The 22,861-nt window shown below is 38.1% G+C and overlaps 1 protein-coding gene across 2 annotated transcripts; it reads right to left on the bottom strand.

Moving 5' to 3' along the window:
• Window positions 1–369: 369 nt before the first annotated feature.
• APOOL (apolipoprotein O like) lies at window positions 370–22,803 on the bottom strand. Of its 2 annotated transcripts, XR_011903511.1 has the most exons (13): window positions 22,562–22,803; window positions 18,886–18,987; window positions 18,199–18,318; window positions 16,657–16,711; window positions 15,370–15,468; window positions 14,303–14,394; window positions 12,736–12,822; window positions 11,473–11,629; window positions 10,971–11,157; window positions 7,137–7,265; window positions 5,134–5,211; window positions 1,489–1,591; window positions 370–393 (listed from the first exon to the last, which is right to left on the bottom strand). XR_011903511.1 is itself a non-coding variant. In XM_072336255.1 (9 exons), exons 1-9 carry the CDS (start codon window positions 22,571–22,573, stop codon window positions 11,060–11,062), a joined length of 822 nt encoding a protein of 273 aa, XP_072192356.1. In that variant the 5' UTR covers window positions 22,574–22,803; the 3' UTR covers window positions 7,273–11,059. The 2 variants fall into 2 exon arrangements, 1 of the variants encoding a protein (XP_072192356.1); XM_072336255.1 differs by lacking the exons at window positions 370–393; window positions 1,489–1,591; window positions 5,134–5,211; window positions 7,137–7,265 and having other exon boundaries at window positions 7,273–11,157.
• Between the last annotated feature and the right edge of the window lie 58 nt (window positions 22,804–22,861).

Genomic DNA, 22,861 nt, shown 5'->3' with positions numbered 1-22,861 from the left:
TTTGAGTGATCTTGTGAATAGTGTGGTAAAATATGAATAACTTAAGATGTTTGATTTACGATTCAACTGCGAAAGGAATACTTTGGTAAAGGATGCTACATGGTAAACCTGTTGATCTAAATATCAAGAGGTTGCAAATTAATCAGAATACAAAACTTCTTTTGCTTTACTTTAGTTTTGATGATAAAAATCCTTTTAACTGTATTCAGAGCAACTTACCTGGCTTTTTTACCTTTACAGTAGTAAACACACTGAAATATTGCAACAACTAAGAAAACCAGGGCTACTGCAGGAAGAATAGTTACTAGTATTAAATCCAGTGTGTTCCAAAGCTGGTTACATTTGGGGCCCATGTACCAATACTCCATCCAGCCCTCTCTGTAGTAATCACATCTGCAAATAGAGACATTCAAATTAAAATGATGTTGCTAAAATGTAAATAACAACAACAAAAAAAAGAAAAATTATCTTATTGTAGAATTACTCACTAATGGACACTGCAGGAGTCCAGAGATTCAGTATTTTTTCAGTTTGTCTAAAGATGTTTCTGATCTGAGATTGTCTACTCGTCTTATTCTAGATATGATGCAAATACAGGGTTTGCTCAACCACGAACCTCATATCCAAATTGGCACTGCAGTAATTCAAAGGTAATAAGCTTTGCTGAGAAGAGAGTATGTAACCTTAGTAGTCACAGATCAATTCTGCGTCAAAGGCCTTTTCACCATCCATAAGCAGGTGAAACCTTCACTATCTCCAGGACAGAGACACAGATATCTTATACCTTGGTTCATATGCAATGCCTATACTGAGCTGGATGTGATATAAATATATACATTTACAGTTTCAAGTAGCATTTTATTTGCTGGCATTGCAGGAAAATTTAGGCAGTATTCAGTTATCTAATCTGATATATTGGCTAAAACAGGAGGTCAGCTGCACATAAACAACAGAATATTATGACTGGGTCACAGAGAAATGAATTCTTTGAGTCAATTAGTTAATTAGATGAGCTTCCTAATTCTGACCAGTTATTTTCTTGCTGACTTCCTACAAGTCTAAGCGCCACATTTTCTACTCATATAATGATTTTTGTTTTGAAAGGAAATAAGCAAGCACATCTTGGAGAATAAGATGTTTAAATACATGATTAAAAAAACCCCCACACATTAATTTTGATTAATCTGAGAAAAAATCCCACATTATTACATATTTCAGTTGTAAGGCAGAATATTCAAGACAATAGCAATTTGTGGGGAAATTGAGGTGGACAGTGATTATAAAAATGATTAATTACATAGTGTAAAACAAAATAACTTCACATTCAGATCTCAGCTGTGATGCTTTCCAGCAGTTGTGATTTCACGCAGACTGTGAACGAGGATCAACATTTACTGTCACGAAGCACAACACTGGGTCTACATTTTCTTCTTTATTAACAGTATATTACACAAGCACATTTACACGAAAAAGACCACTACGACCTACCTGCAAAAAGGTTTTTCATTTTTACATTGACAAGGAACACTGGCAGGACAGAAGCTGCCGCTATTATGACAGTCACTGAAGTCCTCAACTCCAGTGCAGTTGGCTGTAAATTAAAAACAACAAAGAAAAACAGCTTAAGACCTTTATATGGTGCTATACGATACTGTTATCAAGGTGTATTTCCAGTTACATCAGAAATTTAAGCTTCATATGAAATACTCTGCAAAAAATACTGTATCTTAATTTCCAGTGGCTTGTCCCTTAAAACTTTTGAAATGATTGGAGAAATTAAGGCTTACCAGCTAAAATTACTCTGAATTTACAACAACCTTCCAGATAGCCAGCAAAGGGTATGGTTGATATGATTACAATTTTAATCACATTATTTAAATGTGGCTATATATGAATTGTACTGTGTATAATCTCTGGATCGTTGGTAAGAACTAGAAATCATAAAACCCATTTGGGACTCAAATTCTCTGTCTACCATCCCAAGCAAAACCTTTTTGTATGGTTTGCTTTTAGATTATTCTTCCTCAGTATAAAATAAAGGATTTCTTTTGCATTAATGTATCTTCTCCTCCAACTCTTCTGTTATCTATGCATTGTGAGTTGTAAAGTATGTTCCAAAAGTCAACTGCTTACAGTACTACAGTAGCACCTGGCCATCTGAAAATAATTACCTCACCAGGAAACTTTTGTCAAACCTCAGAAGTTACCACATTTGACATTTCAGCCCTTTACAACCCTACACATTCTCTGCTATCTGTTTCTTTCTTACATAGGATGTGGCCTGAACACTGTACTCATCATTCACACCAGCAAGCTGCACACAGAACCAGAGGTTCTGGTACAAAGCTGGTGAAGTCTAAGATTTAGGAACACACACCTGAAATCTTTACATGTAATATACAACTAAATGACCAACCAAAAGGGACCACTGGAAAAGGTGAGGAAGATCATCAGAACTGAAAGACTGTATATTGCAAGGCTAAGTACCATTATGATTCAGAAAAATAACCAACACAACAACCAATACAGCTGAATATTATTTGCGTAACTTTTCACAGTAAGATAAACTTCTAAAGAGCGTCCTTTGAATTAACATTCAATTAACATTCACATTAATATTCAATTTCATTAAACAACACTCTGCTGAGTCACAATATAACAATATTTTTTCTTCTTAAATGGTTAAAGAACACTTAAAGGAAACGTTCCTATAAAACCAGAAATTCCATCCAGTTCTATAAGTAACTGAGTCAGAAATACTTCCATATAATTAAGTCTTCATGTAAAACATTTTTTCAATGCATTCTGGCTTCATGCTCTTCATAACTGATCATTTTCTTCATGTCAGCCTCAAAAAAATCCAAAATTTACTTTCTATAAAATGGATGTACAACTTTTAAAAATCCACATACTGAGCATCTCTTCCAACTTAAAAAATAAGCTAACTGTCCTACTTGTTTAAAATATATCCCATCAGACCGCTTGGCTAAAATGGTCCAAAGCACTTGGCAGAAGAACTCAAAATCTTTGAAACACTTCATAACAAGAAGCAGTTAACACACAAAGATCTTAATACTTCACTGTTCTCCCATTATTCAAAATTATCTCCTCCTAAGTTAGAAGAACTTACTCAGAAGCAATGCCACTGGGCTTGCAATATTTCAGGAGTACTACTAAAAGTTAGCAAGTATTCAACAGAAATATTATTCTTCTAGCAAACTATAAAGCAAAAATGCATTTCTTACGTTCTTGACTCAGACAATCACCAGCCACCAACAGAATGAAAAACAAGACTTTAAGGACGGACATCCTGAAGCCAAGTGTGACAACAGACGGCTTTTCCCAGATGTTGGTAGCAGCAGAATGAAGTTTCTGCTACTGCAGTTGACCACAGCATGTCAAAGATCATGGATTTTGAGCTTGTTTTATAGCATCAATCTCTATAAAAAATTACTAATTAACTTGCATCAGATACAACTTCCTGACAATTGCTCCACAGAAATTCATCTTACGGTAAGCGAGTAGTTCCATAAAACGTTCATTACCCTTTCAATTTCTGAATACATATGTAAAGAATTCCTTTAACAACACGACTTTCAACATGCTGAGGTATGTGACACAAGTGTTTATCTGTTCTCCTTTCAGGTGTACCTTGCCTTTTCAAGATAGCAACTCTGAATGTATTTGAATACAGAGTTCCTTGAACATACAGTGTTTTAAAAATGCGTCAGAAGTTTGTTATTTGTATTTGTTATTCGTCTTAAGATGTTTGTGCTTTGAAAATGAAATCTGGCTGCAATGATGGCTTCTCTGATTTCTAGACACTGCTGCAGCTCCTACTATATTGCTGACACCTCTTTCTTCAATCCACAACCAGCTTAATCACAACACATGGTTGCAATCTTTTTGTATTTCTCACAGTTTCTCAACTTCTCATGTCATGATTTTTCCAAAGCCTTTCCCACAGTTGGACACGAAACAGTATGCATATACTTCCTCATTATCACCACAGTAATTATTAATTTCCTTTTCAAATCTGATTGGAAAATTCATATTTCTGAACTGACTAGACAAGATTTTTTTTGCATTTTCTACCATCTCTGCATCTCTTCTTTTTACAGGTGTGGCATTACAGTTTTATTTCAGTCCAAATTGTGAAGGTAAAATCATGCCTGCTCTCCATGAATAACTGCATCAGATTTGAGTCCCAAGCACAAGAGTTCAACTTGCTACATTTGGAACTTAAACAAAAAAAACTTAACAACATGGACTTCCTTCCCTATATTACTAAAAAAATAAGTAGACAATATCTATATACCTACTTCAGTGACTGCGTGTTATTGGTCTTTCCGAAAAAGTTAATGCCTAAGACATAGCTAGGCAGAGGTTTGCGTTAACAAGTCCTGTATATGTTCTAGCAAGAACCAAGTGAGAACAAAGAAATCTCTCAGTTTCTAGGAAGTGACCAGTACTCTCTTGAATCAGAAACTGGGGTTACAATTATTAATTTCACCTCAGTGAATGTTGATGCTGTTTGCTCCTCTGCCACTCTACTGCATGAACAAACTGTTCTAAGGTGTTCTTTGATAGGAATTTCTGCAAGTATTTTGTTGTGACTTTAGTGAATTAGTATGTCAGAAAAACTTGTTTAGTTTACATGAATATTTACTTTTGGTTTTCTCAGGACCTCTTCAGCCTCATGCTTCTGATTCTGGGACTGCTTTCTTTCAGACCTGGCTCTGACACCTGCACCACAAGCTGCTTCCAAATTTGCCTGGTTAACAATTCAGGACGGTTCTAAAATTCCACCTCATCAACAACAACTTGGACAGGAACGTGGCATCTTTTCCCATCATATTGCCTTCCCTTAACAACTTTTTAGAGGCTTACTAGAATCTTTCCTGGTGACCAACTGCGCAACATTTAGAAGGGCATTTCTCCTCAAAAACACAACATAAAATTGTTTCTGAGTAGTTCAGTTTCAAAATTAGACAGTCTGTTTAGTACCTTAATATACTGTTAATGTAAAGGATTACTTTAGTCATGTTGTACTCAGTTTACACAGTACTCATGCAATATCCACAGTAGGCCAAAACATACACACACACAGAGCACAGGACAATTTTGTCCTACCTTAATGTTAAATATTTGTTCCCTGAAAATAATTCTCTATCCTCGATCAGCAAGTCTCTGAGTGAATGCCTTGTCATCCTGAAGAACAAACAACAATAAATGGAGACACCCCCACAGTCTGTGAGAGTTTAGCTGGCTTGTAGTTGAAGTACAAACATTAGTTTTAAGGACAATTCCTCATAACTCAGAAAACACCAGCACAGATTTTTTATTTTTTTCTTTAAATTGGGAACTAGTTGCTTAAAAAGACATACCAAGCATAGTTAAATTACCAATGAAAGGTAAAAATTAACCTTTATTTTTCAAAGGATAAATAATTATCGGTAAAAATCAATGCCTGGTACATCCTTCAAACAATACTGCTTTGAAAGTCAGATTTTCAGCCCTGTCAGAAGGGTGTTCCACAACAGATCTGGTATCATATTGAGTTTTCCTCATCCAAGAAAAGAGAAATTACCATGTACCCTTATAAGAAAACGTGTAATCTTTCTTCAGATGTAAGAAAGCAGAAGTACCTGTTTGTATACATGCTTCATTGTTCTAAATGACATGAAATTTTCCCTCTGGCTCCAACTCACAACTACCGAATGCTAAGCACTAAATACAGGCACTTCATGTTGGGGGATAAACAAACAGTTCTATCTAAGGCTTTTAAATTTGATTAAAACAGAAGATTCAGGAAAGCTTTAATTAGTAGATTTTACCCAGATGAGTTGTTCTAACAAATCACACTACAAAATAAAACAACAGATCACTGGCTGTCTATCGCGCAACCGGATTCTACTGAATGCAACAGGTTCGGACAGGGCTTCACAGAGGGTTCAGAGAGGTCAGCAGTAGGTTTTCCTTTTAAGTTCCTACTTACGTAAGTACCAAACAAGGAACTAAGTTTATGCTGCATTGTCCAAAACTGCTTTAAGCTTTTCACTTCACAGCATACTAATTTCTTTCTCATACTGCCCCGTTTCTGGAACATTCGTCAAACCAAATTATGCATTCTACAGCTACAATCTACATAAGTCAACATCTAGACTAATTCGATAAAGCTGTGGAGTCTCCTTATCTGTATGCTGGCCTGTGCAACCTGTTGTAGGGAACCTGCTTTAGCAGGGGCGTTATACTCAATGTCTCTGGAGGTACCTTCCAACCTGTACAACTCTGTGACTCCATGAAAGTTACTGACTGAAATTACAGGTCAAAGCTGGTCAACTGCTTGTTAGCTATAATCTTAATTCCAGACCAAGTTCAAGACAGATTGACACACCCTATACTACCATTGAGTTGCAGAGGTCCCAAAGGAGGAACAGAAAGTAAGCTCAGATATTATTATTAGAACCTTTTATTAGGACCACTACAAATGAGGCTTATGAAAGTTAACAGCAGTTAAAAACATGGTAGCCTCAGTTTAGATCTATTATCTGATCACAGCAATGGAAACACCTAGCATTTCATTCAGTTATTTCAGGATTTGCCAATTGTTACATTTCCTTCTGCTTAGCACTTCAGTCTGGTTTGTACATTTGCTATTGTCTACGGGAAGAACTCATCATTAATTGTATAACCACAGTGCTAAATACAATAACTTCTCAAATGGTTATGATTATGCTGCTTTCTTGACCATGGCTTACTACAAGCAACTTACCTAAGCTTTTTTTCACCGAAACCCTGCAATCTAAAATAAAAATTATACACAATCTAGTCTGTATTAATGCTTCTTTTCAGAAGAGTACGTGCTGTAATACCACTTTTCTTCTAATTTAACATATATATTTTTGTATTTTAAAGACATTGAGGAATACTCACAATTGTCACTATAAGGTAGCTACGCTGATGTATTAAAACAACCTTTTCAACATCTACCAAGTTATTCAAGAATGATAATGACAATATCACATTTAAAATGGGCACATTCCTTGTTTGCACATTTTTTTCAGGCAGTCATACTGTAGTTCACACCATACGTAACATTATTTATCAATATTTGGATTGAGAAATTATTTTACCTGGGAGATCATCATGGAGTCATACTGAAGTAAACATATTTTCTATGTCTCAGGCTTTAAATAGAACGTGCCCATTCCTCCAGCGCGGGTAAAAGCCTTTTTTTCCTCTCAGTCCTGACCATCAGTAGTCTTGAAATCATCCAAGAAAAGAAGATGGAAGCACTTTTCATTATTCAACACACACAAACAACTGAAAACTGAGTTTTGACATGTATTGCATGTTTGCACTGTACGGATATGTATTGATGACTTCTGCCAGGAATGCTGTTCAAGCACTTCACAAGAGAGGACTTTTTTCTTCTACCCAACAATAGTGAAACATCTGTAACTTGGTCACATTTACCACTTAACTTTTAAGATGTACTTTAAAGAAAAGGAACTGACAATTGGCCCTACAGTTGAGGAAACACAGGAGTTAATGTTGACAAGCATCTTATCACCCTTTATTTTCAGATGCTTCACAATATCATCACAAAATAAGGTATCACAATCTGTTTCAGGTAAATAAAAATGATAGCATCAACAAATGCCAAATCTTGATATGAGCAATACAATCAATTATAAATAAAAAACCACGCAGTAATTGAAAAATGTGTATATTATAAAATATTGCCATGTGATCCAGTTCTTTAAAAGACATTGGATTTTTCAAAAATACAGAATATACATTAAAAAAATTACATCCTATTTTCTTCTGTTGTGGTACTGTATAAATTCAACTGCACTTTTAGGATAAGCTGTAAGTTTATGTGGCCATAAAATGCCTCTGAAATATGTAAAAGTGTTTCACTAAAATCTAATAAAGCCATGTCTTGCATTGCAACCTACCAGGTGTGCTTAGGTTAACTGCTCATTATTCAACAGGTTTGAATACTGAATCTGAGCTTATTACAAAGACTGCAAGGTGCACAGACTTAAAAATAGGACTCACAAGTGTGTCATAAGGTACACGCGAAGCCATGTTTTTAAAGCCACTTCACAGGTCCTTTGCCATAATTAATACAGAGACATGTTTAAAGTTCTTTCTACTTATCTGGAACAAGCCATATAGAATGTGGAGCTTCAGATGTCTCAACTGAAGAGGGACATTTCAGATTTGACCAAGAAACACTTCTGAGAACACAATTTGAGTAACGAATACTCATCACCATTTTAATATTTTTACAAAACCAGCCTAGCAATCTGACATTGCCTTTCTTCTAGCAAATATATTCCAAATTTCTGATTTTATCTTACTTTTAACCTCTCAAGTGTCTGACATGGGTGGACAAGACTGACTCCATCAGAAGTTCACGTTAGCATAGAACTATTGCTTAGATTAGATTGCTATAGATTAGTATCTATTATCTAGGTTGCAGAAACACCCCTTGAGAGACTGGCTGTCATCTTCCTGAAAGCAGAAAATGCATCCAGCAAGGATGCAAAGCTTTTCATACATTTTTTGCCTTCTCTTCTTTGTTTTGAGATCCTTAGGCTGTACCTGCCTCAGTGCAGAAATCCAGGCCACTGATTTTAGTCCCAGGCCTTTGACTGTGGGGATCCTGAACAAAAAACAAAATCCCTGTCTCATGTGGAGGAGAATGTGTAACAAGAGAGAAATCCCAAATGACAAAGAAACTGTGCTAAGAAGTGACAGTAGCAGAACAGATCCTGAGGTGGAACAAAAGCTTCACACACTCGCATGCTACCTAGATCCTCCCTTGCACCAGGAGGAAGTAACACAGCAATACTGCTCTTAAGAATGCCAGACCTGTATTCCTCACACTATTTACTCATCAAAGTGAGTACAAGCAGAATTTTAAGTTATATCCCAGAAAATGCATCAAGGCTTCAGAGCAACAATTTAACTGTGAAACAGTTATATCAAAATTTTGTCCTGAGGAGTAATTAAAGACTGTTTTACAGCATAGGCACGGCTTTGTGCATTGTGTCCTTTTGCAACATGAATTTCTTCTGAATTCAGGGTTTATAACACAAACTGTTTGGATGAAGCATCTAGGACTGCTCAGCTTAACTATTAGGAACAAACCTTTTCCAGACTTATCTCTATCATGAGATAGGAGTATTAATGCCCTGAAATTAAAAGCACTGGAACAACTTTTTTTGCTTTCAGGTAGAGGAAAAACTTGTAAGGCCTGCTCTTGCCTGGAAAGGACACACATGCTCATTCCTTGGCATCTCCCTAATGAAACTTTCTACCCTCCTCCCAGGAGATTAATGCACAGCTTTTTCATACTTTGTCCTAGGAAATGTCACCACAGTAAACCATGCAAACCTGTATCATCTTACCTTTCTTGTTGACCTGTGGAAGAGCTTCACACAAAGGACCTAAATTAGAATTTAAATAGAATCCAGGTGCAGAACAAGTGGTTTTGCCTTCATTTTTTAATCCAGAAGCTGACTAACGGACCAGATATGGAGGCAGATAATTCCTGCCATCCCATCTAGCATTTGAAAATGATCTTCCTTTAAATACTTTCCCTTCCTGCCTTCCTAACTTTTCTACTGCTCTCTCTGTAGTGAAACACTGTTACATAGGAGCTCTGTGCAGACTGACTTAATATTTTCTGAAGCATGGCAGTTTCATTGGCCTTCTATGTGATTAAAGAAACAAAATACATGAAATTCTAATTTATGGATCCCAAGTGAATTTAATTAATAGAATTATTTTTCTTTAAACCTTTTATTTACTGACTTTACTTTGTATTGGACTCTGTACAGAGTAAACACTTCACCTGAAATCTGGATTACAGAATATTGATACATCTGTTTCTAAACCAACACAAAAGCCTTACTTGGCTCATCTGTTCATTCAGCATGTTCCACTGTGCAATATCTCCTCACTAGTTCTGTTAGCCCTACAGTGACACTAGGAGCACTGACTTTGAAGTTGCAGCCTCATAAGAAGGAATCAGGCAGTGAAATCTATTCTTATGTAGAACAGGGCAAATATCCTTTCAAATCCCATTGCTGAAAATACATTCATGTGAAGCAGTGTTTCTTTTCAGGTTTCAGACATAAACCAAACTACCTGTTTCTGTCATGGTATTCTCACTTTTTGTTCTATTTATTACTTTGGCAATTTCTAGATGTTTATCAGCACTTTCAACCATCCACACATTTCTTACTTTAAACTTTCAAGCTCTTTTCTAAACATTACTTATTCACTCTATATAAATCAAACAGCATCAGCTTCATGGATTCACCAATTTGCATACAGTTCCTCAAGTTATTAGAAGTATGTAAAAACTAATGCATAGTCTATCACAGATGTTTTTAAGATCAGTTGTTTCCCAACATAAGTGACATTTAAATACAAAACACGAATGCACAAGAAATTCAGTTTCCATTCATATTTGTGAAAGAGGCAAACAAGAACAAATGACTCAGCAATGAAGGAAAAAAAGTGATTTGTTTACGTAAGCATTAGAGATAATGTAATACATATGACAAAGTAATCAGTTAAGGACACTCAGGCCATTAAGAGTTGTTCTTCATCCTAGAGCTTAAAGTGAAAAACAAAGAAGCCTCTCTCACCCTACTCATGACATTCCTCCTTTCTATCAGAGAACATTTGAGCTGAAATATTGCTCAATATGTTCACCTTTTCAAATACCTTTTGTGAAACGACATTTATTAACAAGTTTGGCACAGAGAAATTTCACTGTGAGAAGACACAGACAAATCTCATTTTCTCAGTGTCGCAGTAATGACACTGAATATGAGTGAATTCTCACTGCTTTTAAGTAGTGAGAAACAAAATATTCATTGAACAGAATCGTGTAAGTCAATAATACAGTTCGGAATATAAGAAAATACCTGATTAAGTTATACCTCACACAGTATGAATCACAAGGCTTATTCCTTCCCTTCTTCCCTCCCCCTTATCTGTAATACTTTGCAATGATTTGTAATCAGATGTCTTAGCTTCTTGTACTGTACATATCCACATCTTCTGGGCTGGACTGGCCATGGTCCATAAGTTTTGGGTCAGGTTTAAACTTTCTTGTCTTCACTGTTCCTGTAAGAAATATTAGAGAAACTTACTGGAGAAATAACACAACCCACATCACATGGTGTGAAACAAAACATTATTGATGGAAAAATCAAAGATGTATAAGAATTTTGAAACTGTAACAGGGAGCACAGTGAGAAAATTAAAATATTCCTGTAGCTGTTAAATGATATTGTCTTCAGTATAATCTTGAGAATAATAAGCTATAGCAGTCTGTTCTATTTTAAAGCAAGGATAAGTACAAACTGTATCCGAGTATCTCAAAATATGCATTGAATTTGTATATTGGACCTGAGATTATAACTGGAATTTTTCATTCACCTGATGAAGGCAGTGGATCTTTAGTACTCCAAGACTCTATAGGAGAACAGTCTGTCCTGTTAGATGATTGTGATTCAATAGCAGATTCAGACTGTATATTAGATATTTCTTTCTTTTTCTTATCTTCTTGTGTAACCAATTTTGACTCTTGCTGAAGCTGTGAACAAACATTAATGCAAAATAAGCTTGTATTTTATAAAATTACTCTCAGGTATGACATAATGCAATGACATCATGCAACGACATTCAGTCAGTAACATTAGTGAACTGCATGCACTGGACGCACCTATAAAAAAGATAAACTGCAATAAAAACCCCCACAGCTTTGATACTCTAACTTGAAGCTCAAATTTCAGCAAGTTCATTTTTCCATGAGTGTATATTCAAATCTGGTGCTCTGTTTTAACCTGAGACCCTCTAACTGCTTCACAAAGAAGTCATCGTCCTCTACAGCCTTTACAAAGACAAAAAAAATAGAAAAAAAAATGTAGATCTTACAAAACACTTAATACTAGACTACTTACTACTGATAGACTAGATGATCTTAGATGTCTTTTCCAACCTTAATGATTCTATTGTATCCTTAGCTAACAGAAGGGAGAGAGACCAATCATCATGTCTCCCTAGTAATGGAAAGGAATACGTTGTTTTGGTTACAGGCTTCACCAAGTGGAAAAAATTAAGCTAACACAGAGTAGCACCATACACTTGTAGCAAAATACTCCTAACCATTAAGATGTCTGAGAAATTTTCATTTCCTTTAAAAACAGCAAAAATAATACCGTGCAGAACTGAAACTTTATTTAGGCAAATACTATCTTTTTCTAAGTGTCTTAAATGTTTGCTGGACAGAAAAAACTTTCCAAGTTACAGGAAAAAGGAGGTCTAATTCACAGGGTAACGTAAATGGACTACCTGAAATGGTTATGGAGTTTTCTTCATTCATATGTTTAAAGACAAGTTAGTCACATCTACAGTGATTCTTCTTCGCTAAGCTAAAAAATGAGCAGTAAGAGAAGCCCAGTCTTCTCTTGTGCATCTTACACACACTGTGAGAGCACACAGAGGATTTCAATTTCCACTGCTCTGAACAGTGCAATAAATAATACATTAATTAAATATTTGAATTATAAAAACATCAGAGAGTTTTCTGTACTTCACTTAAAACAATTAGTGATCTTAAACAGTATCAGCAGGACCTTCTCACTTACTTTCTTCACCCTCTGAATTTACAATCTGCAGTCATTACATCAGAAAGCCTACCTTGGAGGCATCTTCTTTCTTGGCCCATAGGGATCGTACAGCCTCGTAGGTTTTATGGCTTGCTGAAATTACCTTTTTCCCTGTTACCTATTAAAAAAAAAAAAATGCATCTTTAAAATAGCTTTAAAAACAACAACAGATATGTAGACCACTCAAACGCAACACAGTTCATGAGAACATGCTCAACACCATGCTGAATAGGACATACTTTAACCATCTGCTTCTCAAAATCAATTGTATATTTATTTTTTCATCAAGGAAGTCCCATCTATCCAAACCAAAATCAAAACATACTCAAAGAACAGCGTTTTGTTAATGTTAGTACAATTGACCAAAACAACTATGAAAGAATCCAGACTTGCCTCAATATTCTGCAAATGACAGTAATATTATTATTACAAGACAGCAATACAAAAGACTGAAGAAAAACAAACAAAAAATCCCCACCATAAGATGACCCAGTCCGTGTAAGTGAGCAGGGTTCTGCTTTACACACCTGAATCCTTCAGTCTTTCAGATTTTAGAGAAGTAATTTTCTAACAATGCAGTAACCGTGGAGAAACTTTACAAGTATTCAGTAGACACAGAATATTTCATAGCTACAGCTACAGAAAAGCTGCAGAAGTTGACAGAAGTAAATGGGAAAACAAGGACTTAAGACTCCACTACAGAATTTCTATTCATTTCTGTGTCTTCCAACCCTGACACTTAAATCCCACTCTAATGAGACAAGGAAGTTCCCCCAGTGCCTCCTGAGAAACTGTAATCCTCAACAACTTGTACGAATGAAAACAAATACTTCTGCTCAGCTTAGTCATAGAAGGCTGCCCAAATATTTTAACTACAGAATTAAGTCTTTACTATGTCTCCCTAAATATTCCAGAGATATTGTTGAGATATGATCCAGAGATATGATTCCAAAAACCAGAGATTCAGATTAATTTCAAGACCAAGATGCAACAACCAGAACTACGTCTTCCTACCTCATACACTTCATTTAGAAATGCAGTTTTTAAACTACAAACACAAAGACTATTGAGGAACCAAGAAGACTTCTATGAAAACTACAGCAAAGGAAGAGATGTGGTGACATTTTCAATTCAGTCTTTGTACAGAAATGTACTGTAAGCAAACAATTCTTGCATGCAAAATACGAAGTGTGGTGCTGCTTTTCTACATAAACAATGGAGACATTAATCAGGTAGGCAACTGCAAGATGACTGTAGTTTGAAAGCAAGGAATCTTATAAAAGGTGTGGTTGTATTTCAAACTGCACATCTGCCAAATTCAGCAACTTTGTATTTATTTTCTATTTATTTTTATTTCAGCGAGACAAAAACACGTTCATTCATTTGAGAAACAAGGACTAAAACTGAGAAGCTACACAACCACACTTTCAAATTCAGTCATTTTATTTACTTCTGATAGTTACACAATTAACAGCTGTGGTATACTGTGTTTTAATGAAGATGCATTTGAATTCCAACTTCCAACTTAAATCAAGTGAAACTGGAATGCTGTGACTAAATTCACTGTTAATTCAATATTAAAACACAAGTAAACTTACCTTAGCAATTACTACTGCCTGAGCTGGGTAACAAACTGAAATTCCTACCGTAGTAAGTCCCAAGGGATATGCAATTTTCTTAAATCTAGAACCTGTACAAAGCCAAATATTCCAAATAATTAGACACTAATGTAACATAAAGCTAAGTGGTCGTATTAATTAAACACAATCGTTTAACCTCTAACATTTGTTTTGCATCCAGTATAAATCCACCATGGCTGATGGAGAGAATACAGAATGTTATTACAGTTCAGTAAATGGCCAGGTTAGCAAGAGATACTGATATACTCCAAGTTGGGTTTCCCAAATGAGAAAATCCCAAAGCAGATTTGCCAATATTGTAAAATAAAAAGAGAAGAGTGTCAGTTAGGAGCTGCTGGAGCTTTTCAGAAGCTGCATTCATGCTCTCTCAAAGAAAAGGGCTGAACGTGGAGCAGCCAGGGACATGAAAACTTGGGCCTCTTTCCTCAAACATGAGGATGGCTGAGCCAGACTGAAGTGCCCCTTTGCTGACAAGAAGCCCTGCTAATAGATTCTCAAGTCCAATTAAAAACAAACAAACAAACAAACAAACAACAATTTTAAATATCAGTCCACCAAAAAGTAACAAGGATACAGTAAGAAATCTACCAATCTGTCAAAAATTTTATGAATCCATTTCCTTTACAAAACATTGAGATAATGTGCACTCAGGTACTATAAATGAACATTTTCTGAACATTATTTTCTAGCAGCCTAAGTATTATTCTTTTCATATTTATCTTTGAAAACGAGGAGACTATCTCTACAAGAACTCTTCTGACTCCAAAGTTGCCCAAATCACACCTTGTGATGTACATTCCCCTGTGCCCATCAGCCAAATCCCATGAGCTACTTCATTCTGCTCTATTGTTTCAGCCAACATCTAAAATAAATATTTAATAACACCTGTTCAATTTATCAAGGAGGATTTTCTTTGAATACTAGCTGCTTATTTTCTCTATTTCAGAAAAATCTCTGGACCGTTAAAACTGCTACATGCAACATACACAATACACCAGCAGTGAGAATAAGCACAGAAGCCCTACCTTTTCTTGCCAGCACTGCACCAGCTAGGCCTGATATTGTAATTATGCCAACTCTGGGAAGAAATTCTGGTGGTGGATTCTTCAGGTAAACGTAAGCATCTTAGAATTAAAAAAGAATTAGAAATGTCAAAGAAGTAAAGCAAATGAACATTAATCTCTATCTTTGTTTCCCACTTTGGAAACAATAATGGAAGTAAAAATGTAAGTAGCCAAAACCGAAAACTGTGTAAGGATGAAATTTTTGTTAATGAACGAAGAAGTCTTTTTTCCCCAGATGCATCCTCTAACACCTGTGATAGCTGGGAAGGGAATCCCAGTCCTCCAAGCATAGCAATAAAGTCAGTGATTTTTCTCCCTAGAACCATTTTTATGTTTTATCAACAATCAAAAAATAAAGCAAAGGTTTAAGTTCGGACAGTACTATTAGTTAACATAAATTAAAAACATTTTTGAATTTCCCTGTATATTTTTATAGAAAATTACTCTTATTTCCAATTTCTAACGCTGAACACTAACATGCAAACACTACTTGTGACTTGTGCAAGAATAAGGTTTTTTTACAGTGAAGATAAGTTGTGGAATTTTCATCCCTGGAGTTGTTCAAGGCCTTGCTCTGGCCCTGCTTTAATCAAGGACTGAGTGATGATTTACAAAGGCCCTGAGCTGAGGGCTCTACAGACAGTCTACAGAGGTTCCAGCTTCAACAATTCTATGATTCTAAAAAGAAATGAATGGCAAATAAAAAGTACCACTCAGAAGACTCTGAAGACATTTGCTCCATTCTGAGCTCAAACGTTTACACATAAAAGTAAGCACTGCCTACAAGCCATCAATTCAAGAGTCAGTGCCTTCCTCAGACTTCAAAAGACATTCTACAGAATAAATGCAAGGCAACAGGAGCGTAAGACATGTTCTCTGCACCTCCCTTCATCACAATGACATCTAACATTTTGACACTCCGTACAAAATCCCGAATCTGCCAGAACAGTATTTACTGTAAGGTCACAAAATATAGAAAGCTAAAGTCAAAGGAGTGAGAAATACTACTCAAAGAGTCATGTCTCTCCCCTAAGGACAGAAGTGGAACTTTACAGTGATATAATGAATTAAAAGTGGCCCCAGCCATCTTCTTCCCCACACTCCTGAAAAGTACTGCAGTGCAGACCCCTTCCATCCCCTCCCTCCCTTTTATTTTGTTCAAGTAACATTTGCTGGTTAGACCAGTTCTTGAAGCTGCAAGGAGACAGAACAGAGAACATCCAATTCAGAAGTAGCTGACTTGCTTACCTTTACCAAACTGAATTGAATCCACTATTCCATTTTTAGCAAAGAAAAAAACATCCTACAAAAATAATAAAATAAATTTAAGTACTTCGCAAAAGTAGAAGTCTGTAGTACGATCCAGCCAGCTGCTACGTATGGCTCAACAGAGAAATAAGACAAATATTAGTCAACTTTAAAAGAAAGCCCCACCAGATCTGTAAAGTTCCAGAGGCTGTGCCGAGACTACCTCCTTTTTGCCTAACACATTTAAATTATTTACATTTTCCTCCACATTTAACTAAACAATTTCTCTTTGATTTAATGAGAATTTGTTCAAAATTAACATTTTAGGGACAAAACTGTAGGGCAGCAGCAGATCTGCACCCCAAATGTGCAACAGAAGAAAGTTTCATTACAAAATATCATTACTACTTCCCCAGAAAATCTTGCCCTGCAAAACTATTTTTGTCATTTAGATTGCAAACACGGTACTCAGTTCTGCTGAAGATAAGCAATACTCATCAGTATTAAGATGTCTGCTCAATTATTTTGCAGGACTCCTTTCAAATTGATAAACTTACCTTATTACAAAGGCCTTTTTTTAATCCTGTTATTAGCACCACTGTCCTCAGGCTGCTAAACAAATCAAGCAAGTTTACTTTCTTTAGGAAATTTAACAGAATATCATCATTTTCCTCACAGAAAAAAAAGCTTGCAGTAACAGTGACTTGGTGCCACCAGAGGTCACTGCTCCCTCTCCTTGACTGTTAAGGACATGGAATCGAAGTTTGATACAGATTTATAACTAAACTGCTTCAGTTGTTTAGTCACTGGCCATACTTTCACAGATCAACACAATCAGAGTTGATTGAAAATACACATTTTGATTACTCTTTTTTTTCAGCTACTCTGCTGTATCTCTAAGAAAAAAGTACAAGCAGAAAAAATCACTACCTGCAGCATGAGAAAGTGCCATTGACTAGTGGGTAAGAGAATGCTGACAGGTATCACATCTTTTTCTATACTTAGAATATTTGATAACAGAGTTGCAAAATACTGTTGATGGACACTCAGTAAAAGGCTGCTTTAGCAGTTTGATTGGATGCACATTGTTCGCCTTCCCTAAAGGAACTGTTCCTGGTCTTTTGAAAGCAGCACTCTTTCTGGGACTGTACCTGGAATTTCAGACACCCAGACATAACAGCTATGCTGGCAGGAAGTTACCTACAAAACTCTTACCACAAAAGTTAAGCAAAAAGTATTTCTAAAGCTGACAGCATGAGTTGGCCTTGACCCACTTTTGTATCGACTGAAAGGGATCTATTTGATCTTTCTGACATCTGCACTGGAAAACAGGGAGAACACACAAGTTCCCTGTTAAAAGAACAGTAGAGAAAAATGAAACAACTGTTCATTTTTGCATTTGAAACTACAGGACTGTGATAACACAAGAAGTTGCCAAAAAAACCCCAACAGGGTCAAGTAGGATATATATATATATATTTTAACCTTTTAGTCTAGTACTATTAGGAACTGTAGGAAACCTTGGGGGCAGGCATTTCTTACCTTACACCATCCAATATAGCGGCCAGTTGTCTGTCTTATTGAAGAGAATTGCTTCTGCAAGCGACCAGGCTGTTCTTCAATGTATTTCGATTTCAAAGGTGGCGAGCAGTAAATTGGAAGCTGGAATCACAAGTATAACCCTACTGCAGGGAGACCATTCTGTAAACTGACCTGCATTTACTGACACTGAACAGCACTTCTCAAACCCACAAATCTTTAGCCTTCCCATTCCGCAAAGAAAGACTGTATCAAATAGTGCTTTTTTACATTTAGAAACTTAATCACACAGGTATGTCTACAGGTCAGTTCTTCACAATTGAAAACAAAGTATTGTACATGCTAGGAGAAGTAGAACTACTGAGTGACAGAGATGTATTTTATTAATGATAAGCATAAGAAAGACAAATTGGAAGAATCATGTAGTTTGTTGATCGAAATTGTACAGTACAAAAGACTTCTTATCAGAAAGTATTATACTGTTATCTCTAACTCTAGAAAACAACAGAATGATGAACACAAGGTAAAATTCCACTCATTTGCACTATTCCTTTCTATTTGTGCTGTAGTGGTCAATTATTTTGGAGGCAATTTGTGTAATCACATAATACTCAGTTATACTGTCTTTTATTTACAAGTTAATGATAATCAACAGCAAGAAATCAGAAAAGCAGTAAGAACCGCACGCACCTGGTTTGGCTTCAGCAGCTGACTTGTTGATTCCTTTTCTGTTGCTGCATACACCGCACACAGGAATGGTAGGGAGGAAGAAGCAGCAGCCAGCCTTGTCACCTGAGAGATGAAAGAAGGAAGTCTTAATGTAGAAATAAGACTTCATTCCGTCCAGGATTTTGCTATCGCATTGTGCTTGACCACATACAGGGTTAAACAAGTCATTTTCAAAGCCTTTCTAAAATAGGCAACTTTCAATAAATGCTTGGTACACAGACACTTTCTCAAATATCAGTGACAAAGAAAGAGCTAGAGATGACCACAGTTCTGTGCTCAGTGTCATTTTAATGCTTTCATTGCTCCTTACAATAAATTAAGTTCTACTCTCGTCAATGTTTAACTACTCCAAGTCAGTGAATGTCATTTTTGTCTTGGCAAGTTCAGTGTTACTTGCAATAATCTGCCATCTCCCAGTTCAGAGAATGGTCCATCTGCTGTCTGGAAAAACCGCGTGTCAACAGTAAGCAACAAGATCAGAATGAAGAACCACCTGCTTAACCTGTCTAACCCTGTAAAGTCTGGTCATAACAGCTCCAGGTCTACTTAAATTTGGAAAAAGAAGAATCCTTAACTCAGAGGTGAACTCAAATACTGCTTCATGGGAAGCTGCTTTTTACCTCTCTGCCTTAAGACACCAATAGGATGCGCTCCAGGCACACGGTGCATTAACCACCAGACCAACACGCACTGAAGCATCTGCACCTTCCATCAGCAACGACTTTTCTGCTCTTCACCTGAAGCATTTCTTAAACTGCAAAAACGTGAAAACAAGGATGGAAAGCATTCTGGGATCTGCATGGTGACGGCAGGGGTAGTGACAGAAAACCTGAAATCCAGGATAGAACCCCACACCTTGATTTCAGGAATTCCTCACCATTATCTTCACTTTCAATTGGAAATATCTTGCCAAAGGAGCAGGATTAACTCCACAGCATTTAGGTACAGTAATGACACCAAGGACATGGTTCCACAAAACAAGCACCAAGAGTAGAAGCACGGCCCTGAGTGATTCGGGTTCACCCGAAAAGCCACAGCACACAGACTGAACCACCCAACACAACAAACCTTCATTGTTCCCAAAGCAAACAGTGTGACCATCAGACCAATGCTTTCAGATCACACATTCACAGCCAAACAGAAGGCAGCACAGGACTGCTATGAAAGAAGGAGCAAACAGCCTGCCAATAGTTATTATTTATTTCATGCTTTTTTCCAACATAGAAACAGCACAAAAATGCGTAGGGCAGATTTCTTGTGATAATGGCTCTTAGAGCCAAACAACACAGTCTGAGCTCCAGCAGATTTACGGAGGCACACCCATCCCCTAGGAAAAGGCTGTGCTTTATGTGAATTATTAAAGAAAACTATTTAAGATGCACCGTAATCCAGATAACCTACTTCAGAACAAGATGCAACACTCCCATTTCCAGTAGACGCTACCAGGAAATTTTGAAGTGAGAAAGCATTCAAGAGTTACATTGTTCACTTAAATCTGATTATTTCGGAGAGTTACAACGAAGTTTATTTGTGGTAAAAGTAACAGAGAAAGCTACAACGTGAACAGTGAGAGTACTCCAATTCCTGACTGACACTAATTGCTTTACTTTTGGACGCCTGAAGACAAACACATGAATATTTAAAATCCCAGTGAACAGCTCTGCTATCTGACACTGATCTTGGCAAAGTACAGAAAGGTTTAACTCATTTAACTGAGGAGAGAGAAAGCAGCATCACCTCAGCTACATTCAGTAGGCTTCACTGTACCGAGTTGTTACAGAACCAGACAATTACTGGAGTTGGAAGGGAGCCTTAAACACCAACACTCCAACCCCCCTGCAGTGAGCAGGGACACCTACAGCTCCATCAGGTGCTCCGAGCCAAGTCCAGCCTGACCTTTCTAGAGCCTGCAGGGATGGGGCACCACCACCGCTCTGCGCAACTTGTGCCACTGCCTCACCACTCTTACTGTGAAAAACTTCCTTATATCCACTCTAACTCTCTTCTCTTTTAGTTTGAAGCCATTTCCCTTTGTCCCATTTGCCTAATGAACATTGCCTAATTAATTCACTATTAATGCCTTAAAATTATTTTATTAAAGATACAGTCAAAGGATAGCAAACATTAAACAAGGAAAATAACACACTGTTTACGTAAGGAAGTCAACAGATAATTTACTTATGAAATCTTCTAAAAGTTATACATTACCAAGCAATGACAGAATGCTGTTATAACTAAGGTGAGGAGAACAAAACCTCTGTAAAAAAGCCCAGGCTGTAAAATACATGGGAATCACATGGTTCATCAGTAAAACAACTCCAGAATATCGATAACCGATTCAATCCAAAACAATCTTCCTGCTACTAAACTGTTTAATTCATCCTTTAAAAAAAAGTTTAGTTTAACATCTGACCCTCATTTTAATAATAGTTCTGCTTTTGCCCGAGTTAAAGCTCTGACCTAAGCCTTAAGGAAACAACAAAAAAATCATTTAGTTCCTAATAGCAACAGATCCAAATACCAGCAGACAGAAGAGCCAGGAGCCCAAATAATACCTTCTGGAAATGAATTTAATATGAATATAGATCTAAACACTGCCAGAATTGCAGATACTAGAAGTTATGCACCTTAATGCCTTGGATAGGAGGAGGACGAAAAAGAAAAGAGAAAGGTCAACAGCAATAGTCTAAATAACACTATTAAATAACAGGTGAGCATCACAGTACAGCACACCAACCCACTCAGATCTATACCCTGAGCTTCACCTGGCCGTGCTATGAAGCCCCATCATTTCCTTTCTCAGCACAACCCAAAGCAACAGCCCCGATCTTTGCTCTGCAAAAGAAAATGGGAAGATTCACACGTGAGCAACCTACTCATCAATGCGACTGCATGGAGTGGGAAACCTGACTGCCTACACGAGAGAAAGCAGAGCTTTGAGGGCACGCCTTGCCCTGTTTAAACACTCTGTTATCCGTGATTGCTTTAGACACTCGTGAGCCCGTTTGTTACGGCATGTCTTTAATACTCGTGTTTTAATGATGCACTACACTTCGCCACCCTCCTACCTAGCAAGTATCGTGATGACATTCGATACCTCGCGTAAGGAGCAGAAGGCGTTTCAGACAGCTGTTGTTAGACGGAGAACAACCGGAAACAAACTACTTTTCCTGCAGAACTGAAGCCCTGCGGCAGCCGCTCCTACAGGCACAGGTCCGGCGGCAGAGGGCTCGGCTTCCCGCTCCTTTCCCTCAGCGCCAAGCAGCGGCCGAGGCGCGCGGTGGGAGGAGGCAGCCCTCAGCTCCCACCCACACCGCGCGGCCGCGCAGCCGACACCGGACAGCCCGCCAAGGGACGGCCGCGGGAAGCTCAGCACGGCGACCTCGTGCCCTCACAGCCCCCGCGGGCCGCCCCCGGCTTCTCCCGACCCGGTGCCCTCGCAGGGCTACGACGGGAGCCGAGCAGCGAAGGCCACAGAGAGACGGCGGGATGCGTCGCTCCGCGGAGCCCTGAGGGACGGAGAGATCGCGGGAGACATGGCAGCCTGCCCTCGGGCCCGCCCTCGGAGCGGAAAGGGGCGCCCACACCTGCGGAGCCGCCGCAGCGCCGCCCTCCCCCCGCGCCGGGGGGCACTCACCTTGGCCGCCATCTTAGCGACAGCCCCGCAGCCGCGTACGGCGAGCGGGAAGGGCCGAGCTCTCGGCCGCGGGCTCCTCCCGGCGGGGCGGGGCTCCACGGCGGCTGAGGCGGTGGGAGCGGGCCGGAGTGCTCTGCCGGGCGGTGCGTGTGTGCCGGAGTGCGGGCCGGCCAGCCTTGCGCCGAGAGCGGCCTGCAGCCCTGGTCCGGTCCTGCTCACGGCACGGGGCTTTTGTGGTTACTCTTCCTAAGTGCAGTTATTAGAGAGCACGCGCTAAAACAACGTGAGCACAGAGTTTAA

The sequence above is a fragment of the Excalfactoria chinensis genome, chromosome 4, assembly GCF_039878825.1.
Source record: "Excalfactoria chinensis isolate bCotChi1 chromosome 4, bCotChi1.hap2, whole genome shotgun sequence".
Taxonomy (NCBI): Eukaryota; Metazoa; Chordata; class Aves; order Galliformes; family Phasianidae; genus Excalfactoria; species Excalfactoria chinensis.
This window is presented reverse-complemented; position numbering and strand designations above follow the sequence as displayed.

Excerpts from the sequence above, each read along its gene's own strand:
- APOOL (XM_072336255.1), bottom strand. Across the intron at positions 18,319-18,885 it reads AGCTGCTGAAGCCAAACCAG|CTTCCAATTTACTGCTCGCC; the intron begins GTGCGTGCGGTT and ends TTGTGATTCCAG. Across the intron at positions 15,469-16,656 it reads TTCAATTCAGTTTGGTAAAG|ATGCTTACGTTTACCTGAAG; the intron begins GTAAGCAAGTCA and ends TTTAATTCTAAG.